The 27,859-nt window shown below is 34.8% G+C and overlaps 1 protein-coding gene across 1 annotated transcript in view; it reads left to right on the forward strand.

Moving 5' to 3' along the window:
* LOC115211117 (dynein heavy chain 3, axonemal-like) overlaps positions 1–27,859 on the forward strand; it is a 180,634-nt gene that overhangs the window by 67,047 nt on the left and 85,728 nt on the right. The window contains exons 26-40 of the mRNA XM_029780047.2: positions 26–164; positions 1,382–1,580; positions 2,069–2,177; positions 3,994–4,113; positions 5,629–5,937; positions 8,092–8,235; positions 9,320–9,484; positions 10,574–10,708; positions 11,988–12,075; positions 12,927–13,057; positions 15,225–15,325; positions 16,744–16,855; positions 20,800–20,933; positions 22,255–22,473; positions 25,767–25,911. Coding sequence (XP_029635907.2) covers positions 26–164; positions 1,382–1,580; positions 2,069–2,177; positions 3,994–4,113; positions 5,629–5,937; positions 8,092–8,235; positions 9,320–9,484; positions 10,574–10,708; positions 11,988–12,075; positions 12,927–13,057; positions 15,225–15,325; positions 16,744–16,855; positions 20,800–20,933; positions 22,255–22,473; positions 25,767–25,911 — 2,250 coding nt within the window. The remainder of the gene's footprint in view (positions 1–25; positions 165–1,381; positions 1,581–2,068; positions 2,178–3,993; positions 4,114–5,628; positions 5,938–8,091; positions 8,236–9,319; positions 9,485–10,573; positions 10,709–11,987; positions 12,076–12,926; positions 13,058–15,224; positions 15,326–16,743; positions 16,856–20,799; positions 20,934–22,254; positions 22,474–25,766; positions 25,912–27,859) is intronic.

The raw sequence follows: 27,859 nt of genomic DNA on the forward strand, positions 1-27,859 counted from the left end.
ACATTTTTCTTTTTATCCATTGTAGGCCATCGAAAAGGGGTCAATCCAGCAATATGTGGAGGAAAGGCAGCATCAGATTGAAGAAATTGTGGAAATTGTTCGTGGTAATATTTCAAAAATGGCCAGAATCACTCTTGGAGCTCTCATTGTCATTGATGTTCATGGTAAGAGATAGAAGTTCAGTTACTCTTCATGTTGTCCATATTTAGTTGGAAAAATGTTGCACACAAGAACATTGATTTTTCCCATTAAACTTGATCATTGTTGCAATTGGTGTTGTTGTTGTTGGTAAACCCTGATTGAAAAGATTTATGATCAAAGCATTTACACCATGACCATCCTTTCATAAGTTATCCAAAACAGTCTTTAGCCTGAAAGTCCTACAAAACAAACCAGCTAGTTCATCCTCATCAATGTGTAAGGTTTTTTCCAAGCACATCATTGCACTTATCAACAGTTGGTTCCCTATATATTGCTAAAGTGGAACTTTCACAACTGCATTGCCCTGTTTGTAGAGGGTTACGAACACCTGATGACTTTCTAGATGCCAGGCACCCTGACTGGTGTGTTGTGGTAGTAGCAGCATCCACTGTCTTCCCCCTCATTGTTTACATTTCAGGGAATTGTTGTTGCTGTTGCTTCTGCAACTGCCTATTGCTACTCTTCTACTTTTCCTGTTCCCTTGTTAAGCAGCAGGGCCTTTATATGGTTTATACTCCCATATATTTTTCAAACTCCACCTGTCTAACACCCGTGGACATATTTACAAAATCAGAAAACAGCACAGCTCCCATGACTTTCAGAAACATTTTTTCACGCTGAGAGTTGCTGAAGCATGGAACAAACTGCCGGTATCAGTTGTTAGTTGTCGGAGCACTGCATCCTTCAAAACTTCCATGCTTCCTGAGATTCGCCAACACTACACCTGATTTTCTCCCCTCCATACACACGCAAGCATGTATCTGACTCATACACTGTTCGCTTTCCAGACATTTGTACATTACTCCATATGCTTTATATGCACTTTTGACAAGTTGTGGTGCACCTGAGCACTATATACAATAATTTCATCATTATATATATGTGTGGCAAGTGGAATTCTCACCTGCATCATTAGTCTGATTGACCTCCTTTCCATTCCCACAATGGATTAAAATTCTGAGATAGTCTTATGCATCTAAAGATACACAGACTCTAAGACTACATGTTGTTAAGTGTCACCTCTGTGCTCCCCACCTACCCATACTGTACCACAAAGGTGACAATAAACTAAGGGCCCACATCAACACAAATATCTCTGGCTGTGAGCCTTTTATTCCTCTTGTTTCTATATTCTCTTGTCTTTATCATTTCTTCATTTCTCTTACTTTTTCCCAATTAGCTCGAGATATTGAGTCCCAGTTAATCCGTTCTCAAGTAAGTAATGTACAAGACTTTAACTGGATTAGCCATTTGCGGTACTACTTTGAAGACCAGTCTGTAATAGTCCGAATGGTGACCACCTCAGTTGCATATGCCTATGAATATCTGGGGAATTCAAGCCGTCTCGTAATCACACCACTTACAGACAGGTGTTACAGGTGAGCAACAATTTATGGATTTGTATTACATCTAATTTGTTTCACTGTTATTGTTATTGTTGCTTTTGTTGTCATCCCTCATAGTGTGATTGGGGAACAATATTTCTGAACTGTAGTGATTATGGTTAGCTGGTCTGTGGCATTACACAGCAGCATGTTTCTGTGTATTATTTCATTTGTGAAGTCCAGTGTGCAAAGTTAATATAATTAGCTTTAATGATTAATTCTGATCATAAAGGCAGGTGGACAATTATGAGATTTTATATTAATTAAAATCAGTTAAAAATTTCTTGGGAACGCAGTACTTGAATGTGGATTTGATAAAATATGTATTAAAAAACTGTGCATTGATATTGATGAAATTTATTCTTAAAGTAAAACTTTCATTGATGTAATTGTATTAATAATGTACACAAACATTTGGTATATGCATCATTTTGTGCTTATTGTGTATTAGTCAATTCTTTTTAACTTTTGACATTTTTTAGAACCCTTATGTGTGCCATCAGATTAAATTTGGGTGGAGCACCTGAAGGACCTGCTGGAACGGGGAAAACAGAAACATCAAAAGATTTAGCAAAAGCAGTTGCAAAACAGGTAGGACAACTAATAGGATATATTCAGGGGTTTAGATATCAAATGGTGCAATGAAAATTATCTCAGTAGTAAATGTGAAGGCGCATGGCTCAGTGGGTAGAGCATCGAGCTTACGATCATGAGGTTGTCAGCTCGAATCCCGGACCAGGCTGCGTGTTGTGTTCTTGAGCAAGACACTTTATTTCATGTTGCTCCAATTTACTCAGCTGTAGAAATAAGTTGCCACATCACAGGTGCCAAGCTGTATTGGCCATAGCCTTTCCTTTGGATAACACTGGTGACGTGGAGAGGAGAGGCCGGTATGCATGGGCGACTGCTGGTCTTTCATAAAACAACCTTGCCTGGACTTGTGCCTGGGAGGGTAACTTTCTAGGTCTGTGTCGTGACCGAAGGGGGTCTCAAGTAAATGTTATCAAAATAAAACAAAACAAAGAAACAATAAATAGCATGGATTACAGCATACTGGACATGTATATGGATGAGTCAACAGGGTGAGATGAATAATCAGATGGAAGACTAGAAATTTGGACCCTGTCACACACAATTCATGTAACCCTAAGTGGGCACCATATATTGTTATAGTTCACTACTGTAAATAGTTGTGTATTTTTCTAAACTCACAATATTGAGTTCAACTCATCCTGAGAGTTTAATGAATGTCATAGGAAATTATTCCAGTTTTAGCCTTGAAACTCAACATAGAAATTAGATTTACAAGTGTGCTTCAGTTTTCTGTTTTCAAGAAAATGTAACATACTGTATTAGGCACCCATACACATAATTTAAATTGTGGGCTGAGTGGAAACCAAACTGTTTTGAAATTTGGTAAGATACAATCTAAAAACAATATAATTGCCTTTATATTTGATAATGTTTAACAAACTTCATCAATGAGAAAAGCTTTCTGATTTTATGGTGCAGAAACACAGAAACTGAAAAATGACTTAACAAGCATCTAAGAACAACTTTACATGCTCATGAATTATATTATATTTGAAGTAATCTGATCATTAAAGATCATTAAACAATGAAGGGAAATTTGAAAACAAACAAAACTATTTGATATTCTATCATTTTACAAAGTGACCCTCATGAAAACCTATCGTATGTCTGCTATCCAGATACTGTTTTGACATAGTTGAAACTCTGAGCTATCAAATTTGCTACATTACATACTATGATTGATAGTCAAAACATCAAATTGTTGCACATGTTCTGTCATTTAATCAGTATCATTTTATCAATCCTGACTAGATGAAAAGTTACACTTACCTTCATCATCCAAAGTAAACAAAATCCCAAAACCATTTTTAGTTATCAGCTCAGGTAGGGGGCCCCAAAAGGGGTTTCAGGGAGTAGCATCCCTGCCTTCTTGAGCTAGTTTTTCACCACATATCTTAAAAGCCATTGTAGAGGCCTTGGTCTCAGGACCACTCATGTCTAGAAACTGAGGTTGGGGGTAAGCAAGGGCATGCTTCCTGAAAATCCAGCTCCAAAAAAGCCTCATGATAGCAAAGGAGAATGGGCACCAGCCAGCCCAAAGGTTGAGGTGGACTGCATCTGCATACCTCGGTTACTATGGTATTGAGGTAGATCCAGCCACCCCCATCAATGGGGACAAAAACCAGATTTAAAACACTGGATGATGACGATGATTTTTAGTTATCAGCTGAAACTGTGATTATCATAAATGTATATCTTTAAATCATGTGAAAGAGTTATAAATGCCTCAATTTCCATATCTTCTTTGATCAATAAATCTAAAAATTTCAAACATAATTATGTAATCATTATGGATTCTATAATTATTTTACAGTGTGTTGTCTTTAACTGCTCAGACAGTCTGGACTATAAAGCTATGGGCAAATTTTTTAAAGGTCTGGCACAGTCTGGTGCCTGGGCATGTTTTGATGAATTTAACAGAATAGAATTGGAGGTAAGTGTTACTAGTTAGCTGAAGTAAGTATTGCATGTTATATATATAAGAATAGGTAACAGATTGTAATTTTGAGTGGTAAATATGACATATGACTTAAGTCATCATTGCTCTTGAGAAATGTATGAATCGCACAGCACTTCATTTCTCTCCTAATATGAATATATGAAATCAGTAGTTTATCATGTGGTTGGGCAGTACCACAAAGTAAGAGAAAAGCTTTTAGCAGAGCTGTTCTGTGAGCTGATTTCAGTAACTGACTTACTTCTTTTATAACACTAACATATTTAAACCAGATATTAACATTACAAATGCTTCAGTTTTTTAGTATTTTCAAAAAGTTGGTACCAGTGCTTAACCATTGAATATAATGACCAAAATGTTGCTCCTGTGTGAAAAGAATATGTAAAGTCTACATTATGGATTAGATAGACTGAAGCAAATTTGTAGTGATGCCATTTTGGGAGTCTTTAGCACGCATGCGCAGAGTTGGATTACTTCCAATAGGCCACTGGAAGTTCCCTCATGCGCATGCGCAGAGAACTACCAACAGAAAGATTTCCTGCTGGCTTTGTCTTTTCGAAGCTGCAGCTGAATTGAGTGGACACAACTCAAGGTTCTCTCAAGAAAACCAACACTATGCGGGAATGGAGACAGCATTTTGGGTCACACAAGTTAACTATTGTGAATAGTTTTATGGTCTTGGCTTCCGGTTCGCCCTGAAGAAAATATATGTATATATATTTTTATTTGCGAATCCAGACAAAAATAAAATATTATTTATTGCTGTTGAAGATAGTCGAAGTTTTGGTTTTCCTTTCGACATAATTGAATGTAACAGGATAAGACCGGCACCCCTCAAGTGTTCCAGAGACCTTTATCCTTGTTACAAATTGATTAAAAATGACTGAGTATTGAACATTATTTTTTTACTGGTTCATGTATCATATAAATAAATCCTGCTACAGAGTTTTGCTATATTTAGCTGCATTTATGCTTGTTCTTATCCACAATTGTATAGACTAGATTAAGTTTAAGAATTTATTCATAATAATGATGAACTTATTGTATGCAGTGCTCAGGTACACTACAATTTCTGAACAAAATTCTTGACCTATTTATATCTCTGTCATGGTTATCCACACTGAAGATCAACAGAAAATCATTTTAATATAACCCTTATTACGAGGTCTGTCCAAATGTAAAATGAATTTTTAAAAACAAAATTTGTCATTTTATTTACAATTTAATCAGATATGTCCCCTTCTGAATAGTTCCCTCCATTGTTATGACACCACTTCCAGCAGACTCTAGATGGTTGGTCTGCAAGAAAGAACATCCAAAACTCTCTCAAATTTCTTAAAAATAGATACAGATCTGTTTGACTAGAGTTAACCGAGTGTTAAACAACAATGGAATTTTGATCCCTGTAACGAAGCTCATTAAATGCATTAAATGTGGTAAAAACTTCAACACCTCAATTTGTTCTCTTTTTCATTTGTCCTCTTTCTCAAGGTATTATCTGTGATTGCTCAACAATTACAAACTATCCAGCGTGCTATAATAGAACAACGGAATATGTTTGTCTTTGAAGGGACATATATATCTCTTGATCCTACTTGTACAATCTTCATCACAATGAATCCTGGATATGCAGGTCGGGCAGAGCTGCCAGACAATCTGAAAGTATTGTTTCGTACTGTGGCCATGATGGTACCTGACTATGCCATGATTTCAGAAATCCTCCTATATTCAATGGGCTTTGTTGATGCCAAAAATCTTTCAACAAAGATTGTTGCTACCTACAAACTCTGCTCAGAACAGGTACAAAGCTCTATTCTCTTCCTCTGACTCTCTTCATAATAATTATTCTTTTTGCCATTTCCTACATTTAAATGAATATCATTAATTTCATTCTATTTAGTCTCCTCTTCCTGTTATTTTCTTCCATTTCATTTGTAAATGGTGTCATCATTACCATCATCTTCATCATCATCATCACTATCATCATCATCATTATCTTCATAATCATCATCATCATCATCATCATCATCATCATCATTATAGAACGTATATCTTAAAAATTAAGAGACCTGTTAACATAATATGTAGTGCAGCAACTGTACTTAGTTAAAGTAACATTATATATACTGTAAAAAATTGGAGAGAAACATGGTAAAATTGTGGTGAGCTGGCAGAAATGTTAGCACGCCAGGTGAAATGCTTAGTGGTATTTTGCCTGCTGTTACGTTCTGAGTTTAAGTTCTGCCGAGGTTGATTTTGCCTTTCATCCTTTGGGGATCGATAAATTAAGTACCAGTTACACACTGGGGTCGATGTAATCGACTTAATCCCTTTATCTATCCTTGTTTGTCCTCTCTATGTTTAGCCCCTTGTGAGCAATAAAGAAATAAGAAACATGGTAAATCTGTATGCTTATATGTAACATTCCTATCCACAATGTGGGAATGTAGTCAAACCTTGTACTGTACTCACTGTCATAAATATCATTTTCAAATTTGGACTCAAAGCTAGCAATTTCAGAGTAGGAGGTGAGTCGATTACATCAACCCCAGTATTCAACTGGTACTTATTTCATCAATTCTGAAAGGGTGAAAGGTAAAGTTGATCTCAGTGGAATTTAAACTTGGAACATAAAGATGTACGAAATGCTACTAAGTGTTTTGCTCAATATGCTAATAATTCTGTCAGTTCACAAGGCAGTGAGCTGACAGAAATGTTAGCATGCCTTGTGAAATGCTGAGCAGTATTTCATCTGTCCTTACGTCCTGAGTTCAAATTCTGCCGAGGTCGACTTTGCCTTTCATCCTTTCAGGGTCGATAAATTAAGTACCAGTTGTGTACTGGGGTCGATATAATCAACTGGCCCCCTCTCCAAAAATTTCGGGTCTTGTGCCTAGAGTAGAAAAGATTCTACCAGTTCACTGCCTTCTCACTGTACATAAATATAGTAACACTAATTGTGTAACTTACCATCTATAGGAATGTATGTGTAGAATACCCACTGCCCTAGGCTGTGGTAACACTATGTGTGCTATGCCCACTGTATATAACATACTCATAGTACAAAATTATTGTGGTACTGTACATGTATCATGCCCACTTCACAGATATAGAGGGACGCTAAATGTACTAAAAGAAATATATGTAGTTTTTCTCCAATCCTCCTTCAAAAGAGCGCACTCCTGAAATATTCACTCCTCTCCCACCTTTCCTCTGTTGGTAAACTGTAACTGGACATCAACAATTCTTCTTATACCCTGTTATCCTTATCTTATTAGTAAAGGGTGTATAGCTATGAGTACTGATGATCATTTTTTTTGTTTTGTTTTGTTTTTATGTCTAATCAGAGAATAAAGAACAGCTCCCATAGTCTATTGAAGGACTCCAAGACTGATGGTTAAAAAAAATGAGTGGAACTGGAGGCTTGGTTTGAATGCTTGCAACAGAGTGGACCCCTTTAAAAACACCTAGTTGCTAGAAATGATCTCTCTGATAAGTTCCTGCAAAGTTTTCATTACTCAGTTTCCTTCATAAAGCTTTTTGTCAAACTGAGGCTATAGTAGAAAACACTTTACTGCACAGTGAGATCAAATCTAGAACCATGTAGCCACAATGCTGTTGAGAGGAAGCCCCCAAAACTGCACATTCTCTCCTAAAAACCTCATAAGCTTGCCAGCATCTGGTATGTGGAGCTTTCAACTGGTAGCACTTGCATCGGCAAGTTGATTGCAAAAAGTCATAAGCAATTGCTGTGTTATAGATCCTAAATAAATTTTAAAGTTTTAATTTAAAGATAAGCTGTCAGAAGCCTTGTCTATTCTCTATTTCCTAGACAAATAAATATGTTTTAATCTTAAGTTATCAAAGTCCTTGCCTAATTCCTAAAAAATTTTAAATTTAAGTTAAGTTACCAAAGTCAAGCAATTATGTAAAAATCTGTTATTTTCTATGTAGCTCTCCACACAACAGCATTATGATTATGGAATGAGAGCTGTGAGGTCTGTATTGACAGCTGTGGGTAACCTCAAGCTGATGTACCCAGACCGAAGTGAAGCACTTTTGGTCTTAAAATCAATCAAAGATGTCAACTTGCCAAAAGTAAGATTTTATTTTTAGTTGTGCTTCTGTTTTCTGACACTTTTTTTGTTGTTGATCTAGAGCAATTTATATGTAGGATACTGACCTATATATATATATATATATATATATATATATATATATATATATATATATATATAGCATGGAAAGCGGACGTTAAATGATGATGATGATGTGTCTGTGTATGCATACATGCATGTACATATGTAGAACTGCTCCCTACATATATAAATATAAGATATATGAATGAGCCTATGATGAAACTGAATGCTGTTAAGTATATATACCACAATAATAACACAAAAATCACCCTCAAATCACTTTCTGCTATCTTAAGAAGTTTACATTCAATAATGTAATCCAAAGTGAAGTATTTAAAGGCAAACAAAGACAGTATTGTTCATGGTTTTGATTAACAGTCTACTCAATCAGACCACATTACTTAAGGGTGAATAAAGGTTTCAAATTTTTATGTGAAGTCAGCAATTTTAGAGAGAGAGGGGGAATAAGTTAATTACATCAATCCCAGTGCTCAACTGGTACTTAGTTCATCAATCCCAAAAGGATGAAAAGCAAGTGAACTTCAACAGTATTTGAATTCAAAATGTAAAGCTGGAAGAAATACTCCTAAACATTTTATCTGATATGATAAATTAAATAACAACAACAATAATAAATCTATAGGTAAGCAGTATTATATAAGGTCTTTGACCTAGACACATAGTACTCAAAGGTAAAATTCACCTAAAGTAGGTGTCACAGGCTGGTATAATTCAGTGCTATAAGAAGCAGTAGGCCTGTGGATTTGAGAAATGTATGAGTTTTTTTTTCCCAATACAGGTTTTTCTAATGCTTATGATAAAATATATGTGCAATATACCAACATACTGTCCAAGACATATTATTTTCTCAACAACATATTACTAGGCATGGGAAAAAACTGAAATGACCATTAGTTTCCATTGACAGAAACAGATAAATAAATAATTTCAAGAAATACTATAGCATAATAAGAAACAGTAGTTCAGGGTGTTAACTTTACAAATCTTCATCATCATCATTCCTTTAATTTCTTTTATTGCAGTTCCTTTCTCAAGATATCACATTATTTGAAGGAATAATATCAGATCTGTTCCCAGGATTAGAATTACCTCAGAGTGAATACAGTCATTTAGAGATGGCAATAAAGAGGACTTTAGACATAAGGAACCTGCAGCCTGTACCTTGGTATATTGAAAAAATAATCCAGGTATTCATCTACCATTTTTTTTTACTATGTAGAGCAAAAGTGAATCTGCTTATTTAAATATGCATGCATGTAGGAATGGATGAATGTATGTATACATGTATGTATGAATATATGTATATGTTATACCATTCATACTATGCATATTAAATGCAACCATTTGACATGATAGCACATTCATTGCCATTCTTTTCTCTTACATGCCATTCTAATCCATAACTCCCCAAGTTCACCACCTCAACTATAACCATCTCTGAGTTTCTGAGCATGCTTCCCAAGAAAAAACTAAACATAGACACCACATACTCATTTGCCATTAACATCAGACTTAGCTTTTATTGGGTTGTCCGGAAAGTTTGTGCCAATTTATAGTAGCTTACCTTTAAACTTAATTTAGAACATGGTTGAGTCCATAAAATAGGATTTGACTACACCTCCATTTAGAGCACAATTTAAGCTATCTTTTCGTGGAAGAAGGTTTATGTTCCTATAACCTGTGTTAATGCTGTAACCCTTTAAAATGGAAGATAAGAAAGTTCATTTTTGGTACTTGATGATTTGGGAACCAGACAAAAATTGCTGCAGCTAGGCTGGGATATGTTACCCCACCCTCCATATTCACCAGATATTGCTCCTTCGGATTTCCAATTATTCAGGTCTCTGCAGAATAGTCTTAATGGTAACAATTTCAATTCCTTGGATGACATAAAAAGATATCTTGATTAATTCTTTACCATGAAACCACCTCAATTCTGGGAAGAGGGTATTTTCAAGTTAAAGGAAAGATGGAAACTCATTGTGCAACAAAACGGTTCATATTTGGTTGATTAAAAATGTATTTATTGACCATTTTCTTTCCTTTAAAAATCGGCATGAACTTTCTGGACAACTCAGTACATTTGACTCAGTTTTAATGCTTGACTCACTCTTAACAAATGATCTAATCTTAACATATTACCTAAAATTATTGTCTTTTCTGTGAGCAATCATATCTAATAAAATAAGAAAACTATATGTGATATATTTTCATAATGAAAATATTGTTAGTTTTATGTTGATTTATTTATATTTTTTTACCATCAACCCTGACAGATATACAATATGATCTTGGTACGCCATGGTTTAATGATTGTTGGGGAACCTATAGCTGGCAAGACCTGTGCCTATAAGGTACTGGCTGATGCACTTGGAGAGCTTTCTCAACAAAATCTTATGGATGAGAATCAGGTAAGATATTGCTTTGTTTTATTATATTTCTTCATTTTCCGTAATTACATTTATGGCAAGCAAAGGAATTTGATGATGGTTCTCTAATCCAATGGATACTGTAGCATAAATAGTTAGCTTCTGTCAAAATGAATCAGTGATCCAGTTTCATTTACTTTTTTCTTCTTCTCTTCAAATAGATGCAACTGAGATGCATCTCGCAATGTTGCACAAGGAGTCTCTATCCTCCATCACCTTTGGTAAAGCCACAATTTTATGTTGTTGCCTTTACCAATAACAGGTAGTTGAGTGAGTGGTCTTTGTCCTCAATTAAGATGCATAGGTTTCTAAAATAAATAAGATATAACCTGTTGTTCAGTATGATAACAGTGGCCAACTTTGAGCAATGATAGTAGAAATGAGTGTTAGCTATTCTACTGTTTGAGGGTGTTTACTGAAAGGAAGAAAGACAATGTGGATTCATGTCCTCCTATTTCTTGCAGGATCTCTAAGACTAGTTGAAGAAATGAAGAAGGAACTAGAGACCTAATCTGAATGCTTGCATTATGAGAGTTTCTCTCATAGTAAGTACTGCAGTATAGTGGGGACAAATATTACCTCATAGTACAGAATGTTATCACTCTAGTACATATCGTGTATGGTGTACAAACGTTATATCATACACAATTTATATAGACAATGTTGAGTTATTTCTCACAAACACCGGACCATGCTATAACAACATTTTCTGTTGTAATATATAATAGTATCCTCTGCAGAGTCCAAACCTATGCAAGGTTTTATTATGGAAGACCAACAGCCACTGTTACAACAAATTTCTCTTCTCCATGCCATTGATGTTGTCCTGTGGAAAGGCTGAGCTGCATATGGTGTGCCACCTGTGCCTTTGCAGGAAACTCAGAACATCAAGAACCAGAACAAGTACCACTAATCATTTTGTCCAAAGTACTAAGGATTTTGTTAATTCATTGAATTTTATTTATCAACCCTACAACTCCAGAAAGATGAAAAGCAGTTTTAGTACACATGTTCATAATGGGTCTGGTACATATACAGAGTTGCCCCCACACACTGCCACCATAAACTGTTACAATTTCTACTGTATAACACATAGATGAGGATGATGATAACAACAATAGTAGTTGTGGTAGTAATAATGATAGCAATCATATGTTGTTGTTGCTGTTGTTTTTGTTGTTGGTCGGTGATGAGTGATGATGATGATGCCAAACTTACAGTCAACCAGAAAAATTGAGTTTTATGTTATTTTTCATTGCAGGTTGACTACCAAATTATTAACCCGAAAGCCATAACAATGGGTCAGCTGTATGGTAGATGTGACCCAATCACTAATGAATGGACTGATGGTAAACTCATTGTGCATATTCCCATTAACGCAAACATGGAGAGATAATACATACCTATATTGCTTTTTCGTGAGAAAAAAATTATTAGTACCAACACTTCAAAACAAAGTATGCTTGAACAAATGAGAAGATCCCTTTATACAAAACCTTTGATAGCCTTGTTAACCCACAAGTAAAGTGCGTGTATATGTATATCTCTATAAATATTTTTTTAGAAATAAAATGTCTTTTAGTAGTGTACAGAATGATATATTGCTAATAATAATGTGTTGTGATACATTTCACTAAATATCAGAAAATGCTAACACATTCATGAACATCAAACAACATCGTGCAATATGACATATTAAGTCAAACATCAATATTTGCTATACATTACATCAGTTTTTCAGCCACTGTTGTCACACAATACATCATAGCATTAGGTCTTGGACATTATTGTTAAACATTATTATATGTCACATTAGAAAACATTATTATATTTTACATCAGAAAACAATGTCAAATTCTCATTAGTAAACATTGCTGTACGTTACATCCGAAAGTGTTGCATGCTTTATCAAATCACATTGTTGTATGTAACATTAGGAAACATTGTCATGTTACATCAGTAAACATTCTCATGTTACATCAGGCATCAGTCAATAATGTTAAATATTAGATCTGTGCAATTGTCATATATCAGGCATATGACAGTATTGGTTGGTATTAGAAAGTGTTAGGTATGAAATAATGTCATACATTAGACATGTGACAGTATTGTCCTATGTCATTATTGTTGTTTAGTTTATATTTGCCATCACAAAGCTGATTCCTTATGACTAATCTTAATGTTTCACCTAATTTCTTAGGAGTTCTGGCCAACAGCTTCAGAGAACATGCTTCAAGCACATCAAAAAACCGTAAATGGATGGTGTTTGATGGTCCTGTTGATGCTATTTGGATTGAAAATATGAACACAGTCCTAGATGACAACAAGAAGGTAATAATTTTATGCTCTTAGCCCTTAGTCAGTCAAACAGAGCTGACTTATGATCAAAGGCGTTCCAGCTCTGACCACCCTGACAGACACAGAGCCCTTAAATCACATTATCTTGTGTGTGTCCTCTTTTTTTATGACAGTAGGGTATGGTTCAAAAGAGTTTGGGCAGCTATTTCTTGCAGCGCACATGACTACATAGAGGCTTTATGGTTGGTTTATATAGGCAGCTAGTTGAAAAACAGAGTATGACCCACAAATCTTGCATTCTGGATATTTCATATCTTCATTTTGTTAAGGACTCTTAACAACATCTCCAGCATATTGATCTATGGTGTCAAACAATGAATTTTTTCTCAATCATTATGTATTCCTTCCATGACAATCTTATATTTATTTTTGAACTGTGTTACAAAAACTTCAACCATATACTTATTCACGTTTCAGGAAGTAGGTGTTAGTTTGAAAGTTATTACTTAGTGACAACACAAAGTAATAACATAATGGTTCCCTCCTTGTCTTAATAAAGATGTTGAAATTAAATGTAACGGTAGTTTATGGTCCTCTTCATGACCAGATTTGGGAATTGGGAGCCAGAAAATTCCTGGACCTGATCAATCATATAAATTTATCTCAGCCCATTAGCTTGTGACTAATGTCATAACAGAACAAAGAGGAAGCTTCTCTTGCTAAGATGAATAACTTTTGTAGTACTAGAGGCAAATAGTAAATGCATAAGAATTTGTGGGACTGTATATGTGCTGCCAAAGTCAATAAATCTTTATTTTTACAAATTACTAGGTAAATAACTTATATTAGATTACTGTTTTTGTTTTAAATGTTAAATTACTTTATTTATATATATATATTTCAAGGTTTGGAGATGATATACAGGTATTATATATTAGAAAAAATAAGGTGCTCAGAAATCTGGATGGTTATATATTTACAGATCTGAAGACTCCACAAGAGTGGACGCAAGCACTAATATATGATTTATAAAAACATGTGACATATTAATAAATATCTGTAAATATAAAACCATCCAGATTTCTGAGTATCTTATTTCTGCTAATATATATATAATGTTAAATTTCACAGACTTTGGCACAAAGAGTTTCAAATTTAAATGGAAAAATTCTGCCCACAGGCAAGGCAATCACTATCATTGCTCCATGTTGTTGCTCAGCCTTCTAAAAATTGTGGAAAAATCTTTTTTTTATACTACATCTTGTTTTAAAATAAAGGATGGATAATTTAGATAATGAAGCCTCAGATACACTGTCTGGACAAAGTAAAGATATGGTCACAGCTAGAAAACCTTTGATCATAGGTCTGTTCAGTCAGAGTTGACATTTATAGTAGTGGTGGCAGTGAAATTTTATTTGAATCACAGGATATTACGTTTCTTACTGTATTCCTTTAAATTGTTTCAAAAATTGTTTGTAAATCTGAATATACTTCCAACCACTTACCTCTAAAATACTAAGCAAAGAATTAGCCAAGAGGACGCTTCTCCATCATTGCTCACTCTGCTAGAAATAAGAGCCATTTACCTCTCAAAATACACTGTACTGGATAAAAGGACATTTTGGATAAAATACTCCATTAAATCAACTAGTTCAACCTGCTATTGATTTCAAAACAATGAGCTTTCTTAAATTAGCAACAAGGTGAGTATCCTATGGTATTTCATCCATTGCTTTCATATAGTGCACTACAAAGCTAGCTCCTATTGTTAACAAACCTTTAAATTTTCCTGTCTCTTTTCCTATCTTATCAGTAAACTCTGAAATTTTGCTACAATGTGTTCCATTCCCACCTGACTCTACCAACTACTGACCTATCACTTCCACTCCCAACATCTCAAAAATTAGATAAAGCATTGTTAATCATCTTCTAAGTCTCTCTTCTTCCTCAGTGACCAGCGGTACAGCTTCTATAGGGTCATATCTATCAGGTACTTGCTATCCCCGTGTCACCTACAGGTAGCCCTCACCCTGACTATCTCAACAAAAGCTGTGCATTCCTTTGCCAAAAGAGGTAACAGAAATTTGTTACATGTTTTCTTCTCTCTAAACAGATTGCTCTGTCTAAATTATACTATCTGCAATATGCGTTTTGATTAACTATGTACTTATTTCGCTTTGTATGTGACCTCTCTATCCAGCTCTGTCTCATGAGTGGGGAAATAATACAGATGAGCAGCAAACAGAATATGATATTTGAAGTGTGTCACCTTGAACAGGCATCTCCTGCCACTGTTAGCAGGTAAAGTATCTCATTTAATTTCTCATCTCTTTGTTTTTGTGTAGCTGATCACATCCACAAGTACATCTCTTCCACAGCACACACTGTCATTCAGTAGTTGATAGTAAAATCTGTTGGGTGGCTAGAAATTAGGATGTCTTATGCTGAGTGATATGTATGTATTTGGGGTTTGTCAGAATGGGATGTGATGGAAAAGTCAGTGTGCTTAAGATACTGTAGGAGTTTTCTGAGGCAGTGGAAATCTTTAGGATATGTAGTATGGAAAATGTTGCAGTGGTCAGGATGTGTTTTGTGGGCTATAGTGTGGTTGTCAGAAGAGATTGAAGTGTGCCAGAAAATTGTTTAAAGAGAACATCAGGTATATTTAGAAGGTAAAAGTAAGAAGTTGGCCAATGTTCTAAGATGTGAAGATCAGAGATGTTAAGTATCCTGGATTGCAAAGCAGTGAGTAAGAGAAGATCAAGATGTCAGGAGGAGAAGGTGTGTAAGGCACTCTCTCTCATACAATGTTGAAAAGAAAGAGGCCTGTAAGTGTCATTATAACTGGTTATTGAAATAAAGAGAATGCATGGGAGAAAGTGAGTCTACTTCAAATTGAACCATCAGATCCAGTCATTCAAGATGACAGCAGTATGGTAGATAGGGCAATTAAGGATATGAAAGTAGGAAAGATGCCCAGTCCATCAGGAATTGCTGTTGAAATACTTAAAATATTAGGTAAAGTATGATATAGACTGGTCATCTGGATACTAAATTAAGCATACAAAGGTGTTGTACTCAAAAGACTAGCATAGTAACATTATCATTAGTAGCTACAAGGACAAAGGAATTGTACTAGAGAGAGGACATTACAGAAGTATTTAGATTAGGTTATAAAAGTTACTGAAAGAAGTATAGTGGAATTGATTAGGAAGAGAAATAACAAGGATGTGAGGCAGTTTGGCTCTACTCCAGGAAGAAGTATTAATGCTATCTTTCTAGTGAGAAAACTGAAGGAGAAGTATCTAATCAGAGAAGTATCAACCTAGAGAAGGCCATTCATAGGGTTCCACTCTCTGATCTGTGACCTCAGTGTGGTCAGTAAGGAAGCTTGGAGTAGATGAATACCATGTAGAGAAGTGTAGTTAGCATATACATAATGGACCTCATCAGATCTGCATATTCCCTGTTGATGGTTTGATTGACATCCATCAGTCACTATCATCATTTATACACTTCTTGCTGGGACATCCTTAATCATTGGTCTGCTTGATCAAGACTGACCTGGGGCTAAACAACAACTTCACTCCTCTCTCACTGTAATTTTGTTGCAACCTTTCTGCTACTTTTCTTCACCTTCAATGCATTCTTATTGCATCCATGCTAATAATTATACAGCAATTTTCTAGCAAACTCACTTTGCATTACTTCCTTTTCAGATGTGGTATGATTTATATGGATGCACTTCAACTGGGATGGAACACCTTAGTGAAATCTTGGATGCAGAAAACTTTGAAAGATTTTACTAAAGGAGAAAAGAACACAATAGAAGTTAGTATACATTTTGTATAGTTAAAAAAGAAAAAAAAACAACCAAAAAGAGTACTAATGATTTACATTGGCCAAAATTGTATTGGATCGTCCCATAAATAACAATGCTTTTTTTATACTTCTTTTATTTTTCAAAATTAAAATAAACAAACTTCTTTTTCTAATCTAAAATATAATGTCCTTCATTTTTTACAATGCTCTTCCCTCTATCTGGTAGACTTGCAAGGCTACTCTTCCAAAGTTCACTTGAAATATACTCCTCCTGTACTGTTCTGACCTTGTCTACAAAATTCATGTTTTTTCTATCCAAATGATTTTGAAAATTGCGGAATAAATAATAATCAGATGGGGTAATGTCTGGTAAATATGGTGGGTGGAGCATTGTTTCCTATTCAAACTGCTCCAGCCTTTGGAATGTCATTATCGCTGTATGTGGCTGAGCATTATCCTGATGGAAGAACACCTTTCGTCTTGAAACCAAAGATGGTCGCTTTTCTTCTTGTGCTCACTAAAGCTGCTCAAGCTGTTCACAGAAGATCTCCTTTGTTATCATTTGGTTTGGGTTTAAAAGTTCAAGGTGGACCAAACCTTTCATATCCCACCAAAAAGATAACAACACCTTACATGGGTAAAGACCTTCTTTAGCCTGGGGTGCTGCCAATGTTTCTCCTTTCCCTACCCACTGTCTTTGGCACTTGACATTTTTTCAGAGAACCCATTTCTCATCACCAGTCACCATTTGGTCTCAAAAAGGTTCATGCATGAGACTTGGCAACAAAGGAGAGCACACATTCACTCTCTGCATGCAATTAGACTTGGAAAGTTTGTGAGGGACCACTGACCCAATTTGCTGACTTTTCCAATGGCACACAGGTATCGATGAAAAGTTAAATGACCAAATCCAAGCTTCTCTGCTAGTTCCTCAACAGTTACAATGGGATTTTGTTCCACCAGGGTTTGCAGGACATCCTTGTCAAGCTCTACAGATCTTCCAGGAAGAGGCTTATCAGCAGTTTCCAGCTCAGAATTTTTAGAGCCACCACTGACACTGGCTTATGCTTATTGTCCAATCCCCATTTACTTCATTCATATTCCTCACACTTTCTATTGCATTGTTGCTTTTATTGAACTCATAAAGCAAAATATGCTTTATCACTTCCATTATTGCTTTAAAAAAAAACTGTTAAAATCAAACTGCACTCTTCAAAACTTGTACTAAGAATAATTACATGGTAAAATTACTGCCTGCTTCTATAGCAAGTTGATGCAGGTAGTTTATCCTGTCCCCCTCTGACTTTTGGTTCATGCAATTGAAAAAAAATCATATTATTTATGGGATGACCCAATATTTATTGATATATAAATAAAATTACTTTAGTAGGTATGCCATCATGACAGTAATTTGAACTCACATCCACAAATTTGTGACTTCTCAATTAAGTTTATTAAAATCAGTTTATGTCATTTTCAGGAACTGATATGTTACACTACTAGCATCATCAGCTATATATGTAATCAAATCTTCCACTAAACTGCTATAAATACCTGTTGCTGAACTGCTTGTTCTAAGGTTTGAACCTGAGTTGATAGAAATAAATGTAGAGAAAGAAAAATAATTGCTTCAATGCAATGGAAATGTAACTATTCACCCCTGTGGTAGACTGGTCCAAACAATAGATTGTTCAAATGAATATTGCTGAAAAAAAAATTACTTTACTTTTCCCTTCTCTACAGATTGGCTTTCAAGCTGTTATGCTGCTAATGGAGTAAATCATTTGCTATTCAGAGTCATATCTCAACAACTTTCATCAGCAGCACTTACTATTATTTTATCTGCAATCTTGACATTACAGCAACCAACAAATAAGCAGAAAGTTACTGACCTTAGATTTGAAGCCACACAGCTTGCTTACCAATTCTCTTTAAATAAGTACTAACCCTGCAGACCGTGCATTGACAGTGTTCATTTAACCCTAATATGATGTTTAATTAATTACAACTTGGTTTAAGTTATAAAGCTACTCAACTTTTGTTTCTCTGTACAAACTAAGCCAACTTTGATGAGTTGTGTGAACTTATAATATAGAACTGGATAAGGCGGCGAGCTGGCAGAAACGTTAGCACGTCGGGCGAAATGCTTAGCGATATTTTGTCTGTCTTTACATTCTGAGTTCAAATTCCGCCGAGGTCGACTTTCCCTTTCATCCTTTCGGGGTTGATAAATTAATTACCAGTTGCATACTGGGGTCAATGTAATTGACTGGCCCCCTCCCCAAAATTTTCGGGTCTTGTGCCTAGAGCAGAAAAGAATATACAACTGGATGTAATAACCACTGCAGCCAACCCAATTTACAGTTAAAATCCATAGCAAGTTTTGCAGCTAACTTACACATTCTTTGACCTTTGGATTCTTCTTTCAGCTAGTCTCAATCTGAGACACGTGCTTGACAGAATAATTACACAAAATTATAAATCATTTCTGGTAGTTTCCATATTTATTATGTTTTGCTCTACTTTTTGATGGTGCTCTAACAGAAACTATAATCCACACGCACCCCGTATAACACTTTTTCTATCATTTATGTTCAATGATCATTCTTATATGACATTTCTACAAATGTGTGCACATATCTTGTTCTTTCATACTAACACATGAATTGTTGTCTTCTATAACCTTTGAACTGTTGTTTATATTACTTTGAATTGTTGCTTAATATTTAAAATGCTGTCTAATATTATGAACTGTTGCTTAATACTATTCTTAATCACTTTGAACCAATGCCTTATATAATACTTAAACTACAGATTATATTATTTTGATCATCTGTTTTTGTATCAATAATTATTACCCCATTACTTAAGTACAGATGGGAAAACTCAAAATAAACTTTTGTATATATGTAAATACAGTTACTGCATTTGTTGTACTCTTGTCACAATTATTCATTACTATTTTTTCTTATTCTTATACTTTTATACATCCAATTATTCTAACAAGGTCTATCAGTTATTTTTCAGCTATTTTACCAGTTTTGAAAATACTTTAACAGTGACTGTCTTCAACTTATACTGCTTATACATATTATACACACACACACACACACACACACACACACAATTTCACTGGCTCTATAATTTCAATCAGTGTTTTATTTTACCAGTTCTGTTGGTAATTTACTGGTTTATTCTATTAGTTTAACTGGGTGTTTTATCTTATTCTGTGATCCACACCACAGCAAAAATTTCTAGCTGGAATAGCACTGAGAATGTTCAAGACTATTCTCAGTCTTTCACAATGCTTTTCTCTCACAGACAACAATCTCATATTCTCAAACATTATTTGGATAATTTGAGAAATAAAAATTTTATATCAATATAAAATATCTTAGTCCACCAATTCTGTCAGTTATTTTTGCCCAAATTTTCTCCTCTGTTCTGACCTTTAATAGTTGTTTGAAATTTTCTAGATTCTTTCACATAAGGCTGGTGGAATTAACAAATTAGATAAAAGACTTAGCATTTCCTGCGGTTTTTTACATTCTCACTTCAAATTCCACCAAGGTCAGCTTTGCCTTTCATCCTTTTGAGGTCAGTGACATAAGTACCATTTGAGTACTGAGCATAACTAGTTTCTGCCACAAAAATTTCATGCCTTGTACCTATAGTAGAAAGGATTATTATTAAGGCAGTGAGCTGGTAGAATTAATAAATCAGACAAAATGCTTAGCACTAATTCTTCTGGCTCTTTATGTTCTCAGTTCAAATTTCAGTAAGGTCAACTTTGCCTTTTCATCTTTTGGGGTTGATGAAATAAGTACCAGTTCAGCACTGGGATTGAGATAATAGACTTACCCACTAACCTAAAATTACTGGCCTTGTGCCAAAATTTGAAAGTGTTATTATTGGAATTGTTGTTTGACAGTTGCTTTATTTGTCTGCTTCAGTATCTTTTCAATTGGCTGCTTCCTAGTAGTTTGGACTATGTTACCAAACACTGCACTCAGATCGTACCTTGTCAATACATGCACCTGGTCCTTAACATGTTGAAACTGTATGAATGTCTTCTTGAAGAAATCAGGTAAATTCTGTCATTGGGTTACCTATCACTCATTACCACCACCACCACATTTTTATTTTAAGCATTTTTATCTATTTTAGATTTTTGTTTTAATATTTATATAATGGCACTGAAGGCAAGTAGGTTCCCAGTAAGCTATTTCTACAATGTCAGTTTAGTTACCAGTTGAGAAATTTCACTTCACTTATTCTCCAGCCATAGTAATAACTGTTAGTTTGATATGCATTTGCACATAAACAATCATGTTATTGTTTAGACTCAGATCAGCTCTCATCAAGTAGACCTATGATCTACTGTATTCTATCCTACTTTTTTTTTTTTTAATTAAACATCATATGTCTAAAACACATTAACTCATTCTTCTGAAGATAGTAGAATGTTATACAAGAAAAATTTGGCTGCTTTTTCTGCCAAGGCAAGTAACCATTTAAAGGTTCTCTGAATATAAAGTCTTTGGTTGCCTAACAATCTACTGGGAGTTACAGGGTATTTTCATTGTCATTCCATTATAGTGTTGGCCAACAAGTCGATAGTGGGATCTATCCACCTGTCGATGGTTCATAATCAAACACTGATCACAATCCTATGAACCCCTGGCAAAGACACCTTAGTTTCAGTAACTCAGTCCTCCAAATTATAAACTGATATTATAGAGACACACAGTTTACTTTTAGAAGTTATAAGGGTACTGAAAAACAAATATTTGATTATCTTAAGTGATATGTACAATTCCACCCTTATTTTAAGAATAGCAACAGAAAATGTTCTTCAGTAAGGTTCTATGTTAAAATGTTCTATGTTAAAACAGTACATGAAAACAATCTAAAACCTTCAGTGATGTTTTAACAACCCATTGGATTATAACATATTTATTTATAATCTTCAGTTTTCTAATTCATAAACTGGAGTTTATTCACCCTTTATCTTTAGAGGGTTGAAAGAATAACAACCAATAATATGTAGAAATCAACCATAATCTCTTTCCTGCAAAGATTGGCCTTCTGACCAATCAAAAGAAAAGAGTTATTGGTCAGCTTCTTGTACCAATTCAGCACTCTTGCTTATAGCTTGGTTTGACCTTAGAACATTAATACTAATAGAATTTGAACTATCAGCACCTCAGCCAGCAGGATTATTGATTTGATCAGCTATGACTGCATAGTAGTACCCATAATCCATATTTATATAATACATAAGACTGTGCTAGTCTGAAGTGAGATCTATAGGAACTTATAAAACCTGCCCATCTTTCCTGGAATAAATATTTAAAAATAAAGCTGTTTGTTAAAATAATTAAAAACAAAACAAATTTTAATTTCAGACATATCGGAGGTCCACAAGATGAGATGGTTAATGTTGATGATATAGCAGGATTTTCAGTAATTCAAGAAAAACTAGCTGAAGAAAAATCTAACATGATTATTACCCACTTCTTGTTTGCATTGGTCTGGTCATTATCAGCAACTTTGACCTTTGATTCAAGTCTCAAGTTTCAAGAGTTCTTCCACAAGTTATGTGAAACTGAAAGTATAAATGCAAGGTGAAAGGAAATGTTTACACATACACATAAATGCACAATATATATTTATGATTATTCTATATCACTTATCGTCTCTTTCCATCATCTTTTTGTTCTTTGTGTAGTTCAGACTTCCGGCAGGCGACGAGAGAAGACTTCAAGTACAAATGTTATTTACAACTGGTTTATTTACAGGATTCACAGGATAGGTGAAGTGTGCTGCTCTCAGCTACTATCTTAAGCTGTGTGCGTTTTGTAGTAGCTCCGTTAGTGCGGCCGCATTGCCTCTGAAGATACACATGCAGAAAGCCTCAGCCAGTGGTGGTGTTCACAAAGTGGCACCAAAAAGAGAGATTTGAAGAGGGTTATCTCTTTATATAGTTTTCTATCGCAAGCCTCGTTGTAATCTCATGCATGGCAAATGGATGCAGGTGAGGTCTCGCTCCAGTCTCTGAGATGGCAATGGCTGCCATGAGATCTCATCCAATATGGCGCTGACTGCTTGTGCCACTACACACTTTTAATAATAGAGAAATGAATGAAGGTAGTGAGCTGGCAAAATCATCAGCACACCAGACAAAATGATTAGCTGCATTTCTTCTGACTTTCTGTCTTCGGTTCAAATACAACTGAGGTCAACTTTGCCATTCATCCTTTTGGGATTGGTAAAATGAGTACCAGTCGGCACTGGTGTCCATGCAATCGACTTACCCATTCCCCTGAAAATGCTGGTCTTGAACCAAAATTTAAAGCCAACATTAAGGAAGTGAATAACTAAATTTGTAGAGCAACAAGCATAATGGAACTAGTCACTGAACAATTGATGAACTTATTGAGATAATTGATGAGTCCTGGATCACCTGCCAACGAATTTTGAGCAAGGAATTTGTGAAAAATTTTGAACAAGGAATTTCAGCAAAATTTGTGCCTTGCTTCCTCACAGAAGTTCAAAAGCAGTCACAACTGAACTGAAAGAATAGTTGAAATTTGATCTAGACCTTTTTTTTTGAAGGTCATTACTGGTGATGAAAGCTGGTGCTATGGAATTTGCAGATGTGGAAGAGGTGACGAAAAAATAAGACAGAGGTATTAAAAGACATCACTTTGCAAGAGTTCCAGCACTGCTTTGAACAGTGGAAAACACATCTGGATCGATGCATTGCTCCAAATGGAGAATACTTTGAAGCTGATGAAAGAGTAAAATAATATTGCAATATTCCAGTTTCTTTTGGGCACCCCCTCATATTATGAATTCAAATACCAAAAAAGACTTCATTTTTTATTCATTCATAGTTAAAATATGTACCAGTTATATACTGGAATCAGCTCAATTGACTATATCCCTTTCTTTACATTGTAAGCTCAATTCTTGCAAGTGGTAACTTTACTGTTCATCCTTCTGGTATCAGTAGAATAAATACTCCTTCTTTATGAATTTGTGTTCCCAGTAAGAAATCATTACATACCTGGTGGGTTGGCTGTGGGAAAAGAAATGGATTTCTCTCTGGTCAAGCACTCATCAATTATTTAAGTGTAACTGAAGAGGGTGATATATTTGAAAAGTCATGTACTTAAGTATACTTGAAAATTTACTGGAAAGCAGTACTTATCTCCAACCTTAACTGAAGTGGAAGATCAAGTAGAGAGAGGTAGTGCTCTCTACTAAATATACTGAAAAGTAAGATGAGAGTAGCAAATATGATCCAACTGAATGAATCTACTAATGATAGACAGATCATCATCGTTTAACGTCTGTTTTCCATGCTAGCATGGGTTGGACGATTTGACTGAGGACTGGCAAACCAGATGGCTGCACCAGGCTCCAATCTTGATTTGATAGAGTTTCTACAGCTGGATGCTTTTACATGCCACTGGCATGAGGGCCAGTCAGGTGGTACTAGCAACAGTCACAGAAAAATCGTGTTTTTTTTTTACGTGTCACCTGCACACCGGCACAGGTGCCAGTAAGACAGATAGTTGTTACTGTTAAGTTTTTCCTTTGAGGAAGAATGTGCAACTCAAAATTGATTAAGGTTACCAGAGTACATGGACACAGAGATACAAAACATTCTGGAGAAGGAAAGTATGAAAGCTGAATGATTCTTCAGTGATTTAAAAATTCAAAAAAGAGCTGGACAATATATATTACAAGAAAGAGGAGACCTATAACACAGAAGACAACTTGGAGTTTTTTGGAGATGAACTGCTGTGACACACAGACTAGATTTGTAGATGGTGTAAAGTTCCAGCTATATGGGAGGTAAAAATATTAGATGAATGCTATAGAGATATAAGGAAGTTAGGCAATAGGCCTGGAAAGAATAAGAGAAAAAAGGAGCAAAATTAGAAAGCTAGAAGAGAAGTTAAACTCTAAAAGAGTATTGTTATTTGCTTGAAGTATTGCAATATGCATGAGAGAATTGCTTGAAAAGCCATTGAACAATGCAGGTAGGGACTGAAATATGAAAGGTGATGTCAATGAATAGAAGCAGGGATAAATATATAGTCTTACTTTACAAAGGTTCTTTAATATTCCTATGTTCCAACTTTTGTCTTCATCCACTAACATCACCAATGTGTTTTCATTAATTTTTGACCTGCATTGCTCAAAACTTTTTCAAAAAGTTATCTAATTATACACTTGTCCAAAGAGAAAAGTTGAATGCAAGAAGTTTGCCAATATTCTGCAACATGTGGATGAGGGGCAGTTGTTGTTCAGAATTGCAAAGCAATGTATCACTATGAATAGAGACCTCATGATGTCATTGGCGAAAAGTGTGGAATGATAATGCATTGACACTGAGGAGGAACATAGAATTTGTTTACAAATGATTTTATACCCATGCCAGCATAGAAAATGGATGTTAGATGTTGATGATCACATACACCAGGGGTAGCTGAAAAGTTTCTGGCTTTAGGTAAAAGAAAATACAGGATCAGTTTATGATTTTATTCAACATATTCCCCTCTCAGATTCACACACTTATTGTAGTAGTCCTTCAGTTTTTATAAACTTTGTAAAAGAATTAGGAAGGTTGAGCCTCCAACCAGACCTTTCATGATATCCTTAAAGCCAGGAACTTTTCAGCACCCCCTCGTATATGTGTATATATATAAATATGTGTGTGTGAGTGTGTGTGTCAATGGGTGGGTGGATATAGATGAATAGTGATACACATATACATATGTGTATCTGCTTGTGAGTGCATACATCTGTGAAAGTAAGAATGCAGTCACCTTAAAACTTATATATACTTATATATATATTATTTATCTAAGTGTTTTTAATTTTTTAAAATATTTTATTTTGGCAGGCCTAAAGAAATGAAATTCTCTCGAAGTCTCTTAATCCCTAAGAAAGGATCCATTTATGATTATATTTATATGAAGAAGCAATATGGATCTTGGAGGACTTGGGAAAGTCTTGTAGATCCAACAATCATTACAGGGAAAACAAAGGTGATTAAACCCGTTTTCATTATATTTGATAATTATTGGTTGAGGAATAATAATGTTTTGTTTTACCATTGTCAAAGACACAGCAGCTGTTTGAGTCTAACACACGACTGACTTGTTATGTTAACAGTTAGAGTTCAAGCATTACTGCAAAAATCTAAAGTTATTTTTGATGTCGTTACGATTCTTTTACCACAAGTCAGCTCAAATTGAGCAGATCTGTGATCAAGCATACAACTCCAAATCATTGGATTTTTGTTTAAACTGTAATGTATCCAGGACTACATTATATTAGATATACAATTCTCCTCTTTTAACATCTTAGGGTATGAGCTGGCTGGATTTGAAGTGGGTGGCTAGCTATTGTTTATAGCCAATCAAGTAACCACCTTTCTTGAACCAGTTGTTTTGCATCTGGTGAAGTCACATAACACTTCCTGTTATGATTACTGATTCCATTTACTATCTGAGTAGTTATTAGCAAGAAAGGTACTCAACAGTAAAAAAAACAGTTGCTCAAACAACCAAATATTTTTTCAAAACATTCTCTCACCTTATTGGATAGGGAATGTCAACAAAACTAATAATGCATGAAGAAAAGACATCATACATGAGTTGGGAGGATTTGCTGTAGAAGACTATGGTTAATGTAGAACTTATGACTATATTTATGTGAAGAAGTGTTTGCAGTTTAATATATTACAAGAACACAAGAGGTGGAAGAAGATGCAGTTCAATTTATGGGATAAAAACGAAATAGATAATTACAAGCAAAGTGAGTGTTGTCATAATTGTATTGTTGTTGTTACAGTTATAGATTTTTGTTGTTACTGTAATAGCTTTTGTTGTATACCTTGTTCTTATCCTTGTTGATAGATACAATCAGGCAGGCTTATTGATACATTAGGTTTATGGGTCTTGGAGGAGATGGGAATGTTGCTGTCAGCTGACAATAGATGTTTTTCAGATAGAGGTGAGATGTAGACTGCAAATTCTTAAAAGTATGTTGGCAGCATTGCTTTTGACCTGGCTGTAATATTACAATATTGTTATTAGTCGTGAAGATGTTATAGAAATGAGAAAAGTGTTACAGTAAGGCTACAAGTATTATAATAGTAGTGGTGTTTAGTAAGCAAGTTATAGTAGCACTTGTAGCAATGCATGATATAAACACCAATCCCACCTTCAAAAAATGCCCTTCAAAACCTGTTTTTAAAAAATCAAGCTGGACAATCTTCTGAAACATATTCATTGATATAGATGTTCCTACAGTGTCATAAAGCATATTAAATTGTGAAGTGTTAGGTATTTAAATATTAAAGAAGATATGGCTTTTTATATTTATCTCTAAATCTATAGAGAAGCTAATGCATGCTTTACTTTGGATAATAGTGTGCTTTCAAAACTCTATCCACCAGATTTTATCATACATGTATAACTCATATCTCAGTTGGATTCAAACATTTTAGAATTTATTCTCTTATGTATTAATGAATGGGAAAAGCAAAGCACTTTACAAATGCTTTGCAGAAGAAAATAGATTGCCATTGAATCTCCATACCATAATAACAAGAGATAGCATTGGATGCAATCAAGGCTTCTAAAAATGTATTATAAGATGTTGTCAGTAAAATTCGTTTTTTCCCATTTATATTAATGCATTTCACAGAAAATTCAAATGAGTAAACTGGCTCTGTGATATAGCAATAATGAAAACTTCAGATCAAAGATGTGTTATTTGTCTGCATACATTTTGGCAATGCAAGACTGAAATACAGTTAATGATCATGAAAATCAGCTAGCTTTTATAGACTAATGCTATGCAATTGCTCATAATCTATCTTTATAATACAAGTTCATTTTTGGTTTTTATGCAAACATGTTTTAATGTTTCTCAAACACATCTTTTAAAACTATACTTAGATGTCATTTAACCCTTTAGCATTTAAAC

The sequence above is a fragment of the Octopus sinensis genome, linkage group LG1 (assembly GCF_006345805.1).
Source record: "Octopus sinensis linkage group LG1, ASM634580v1, whole genome shotgun sequence".
NCBI lineage: Eukaryota > Metazoa > Mollusca > Cephalopoda > Octopoda > Octopodidae > Octopus > Octopus sinensis.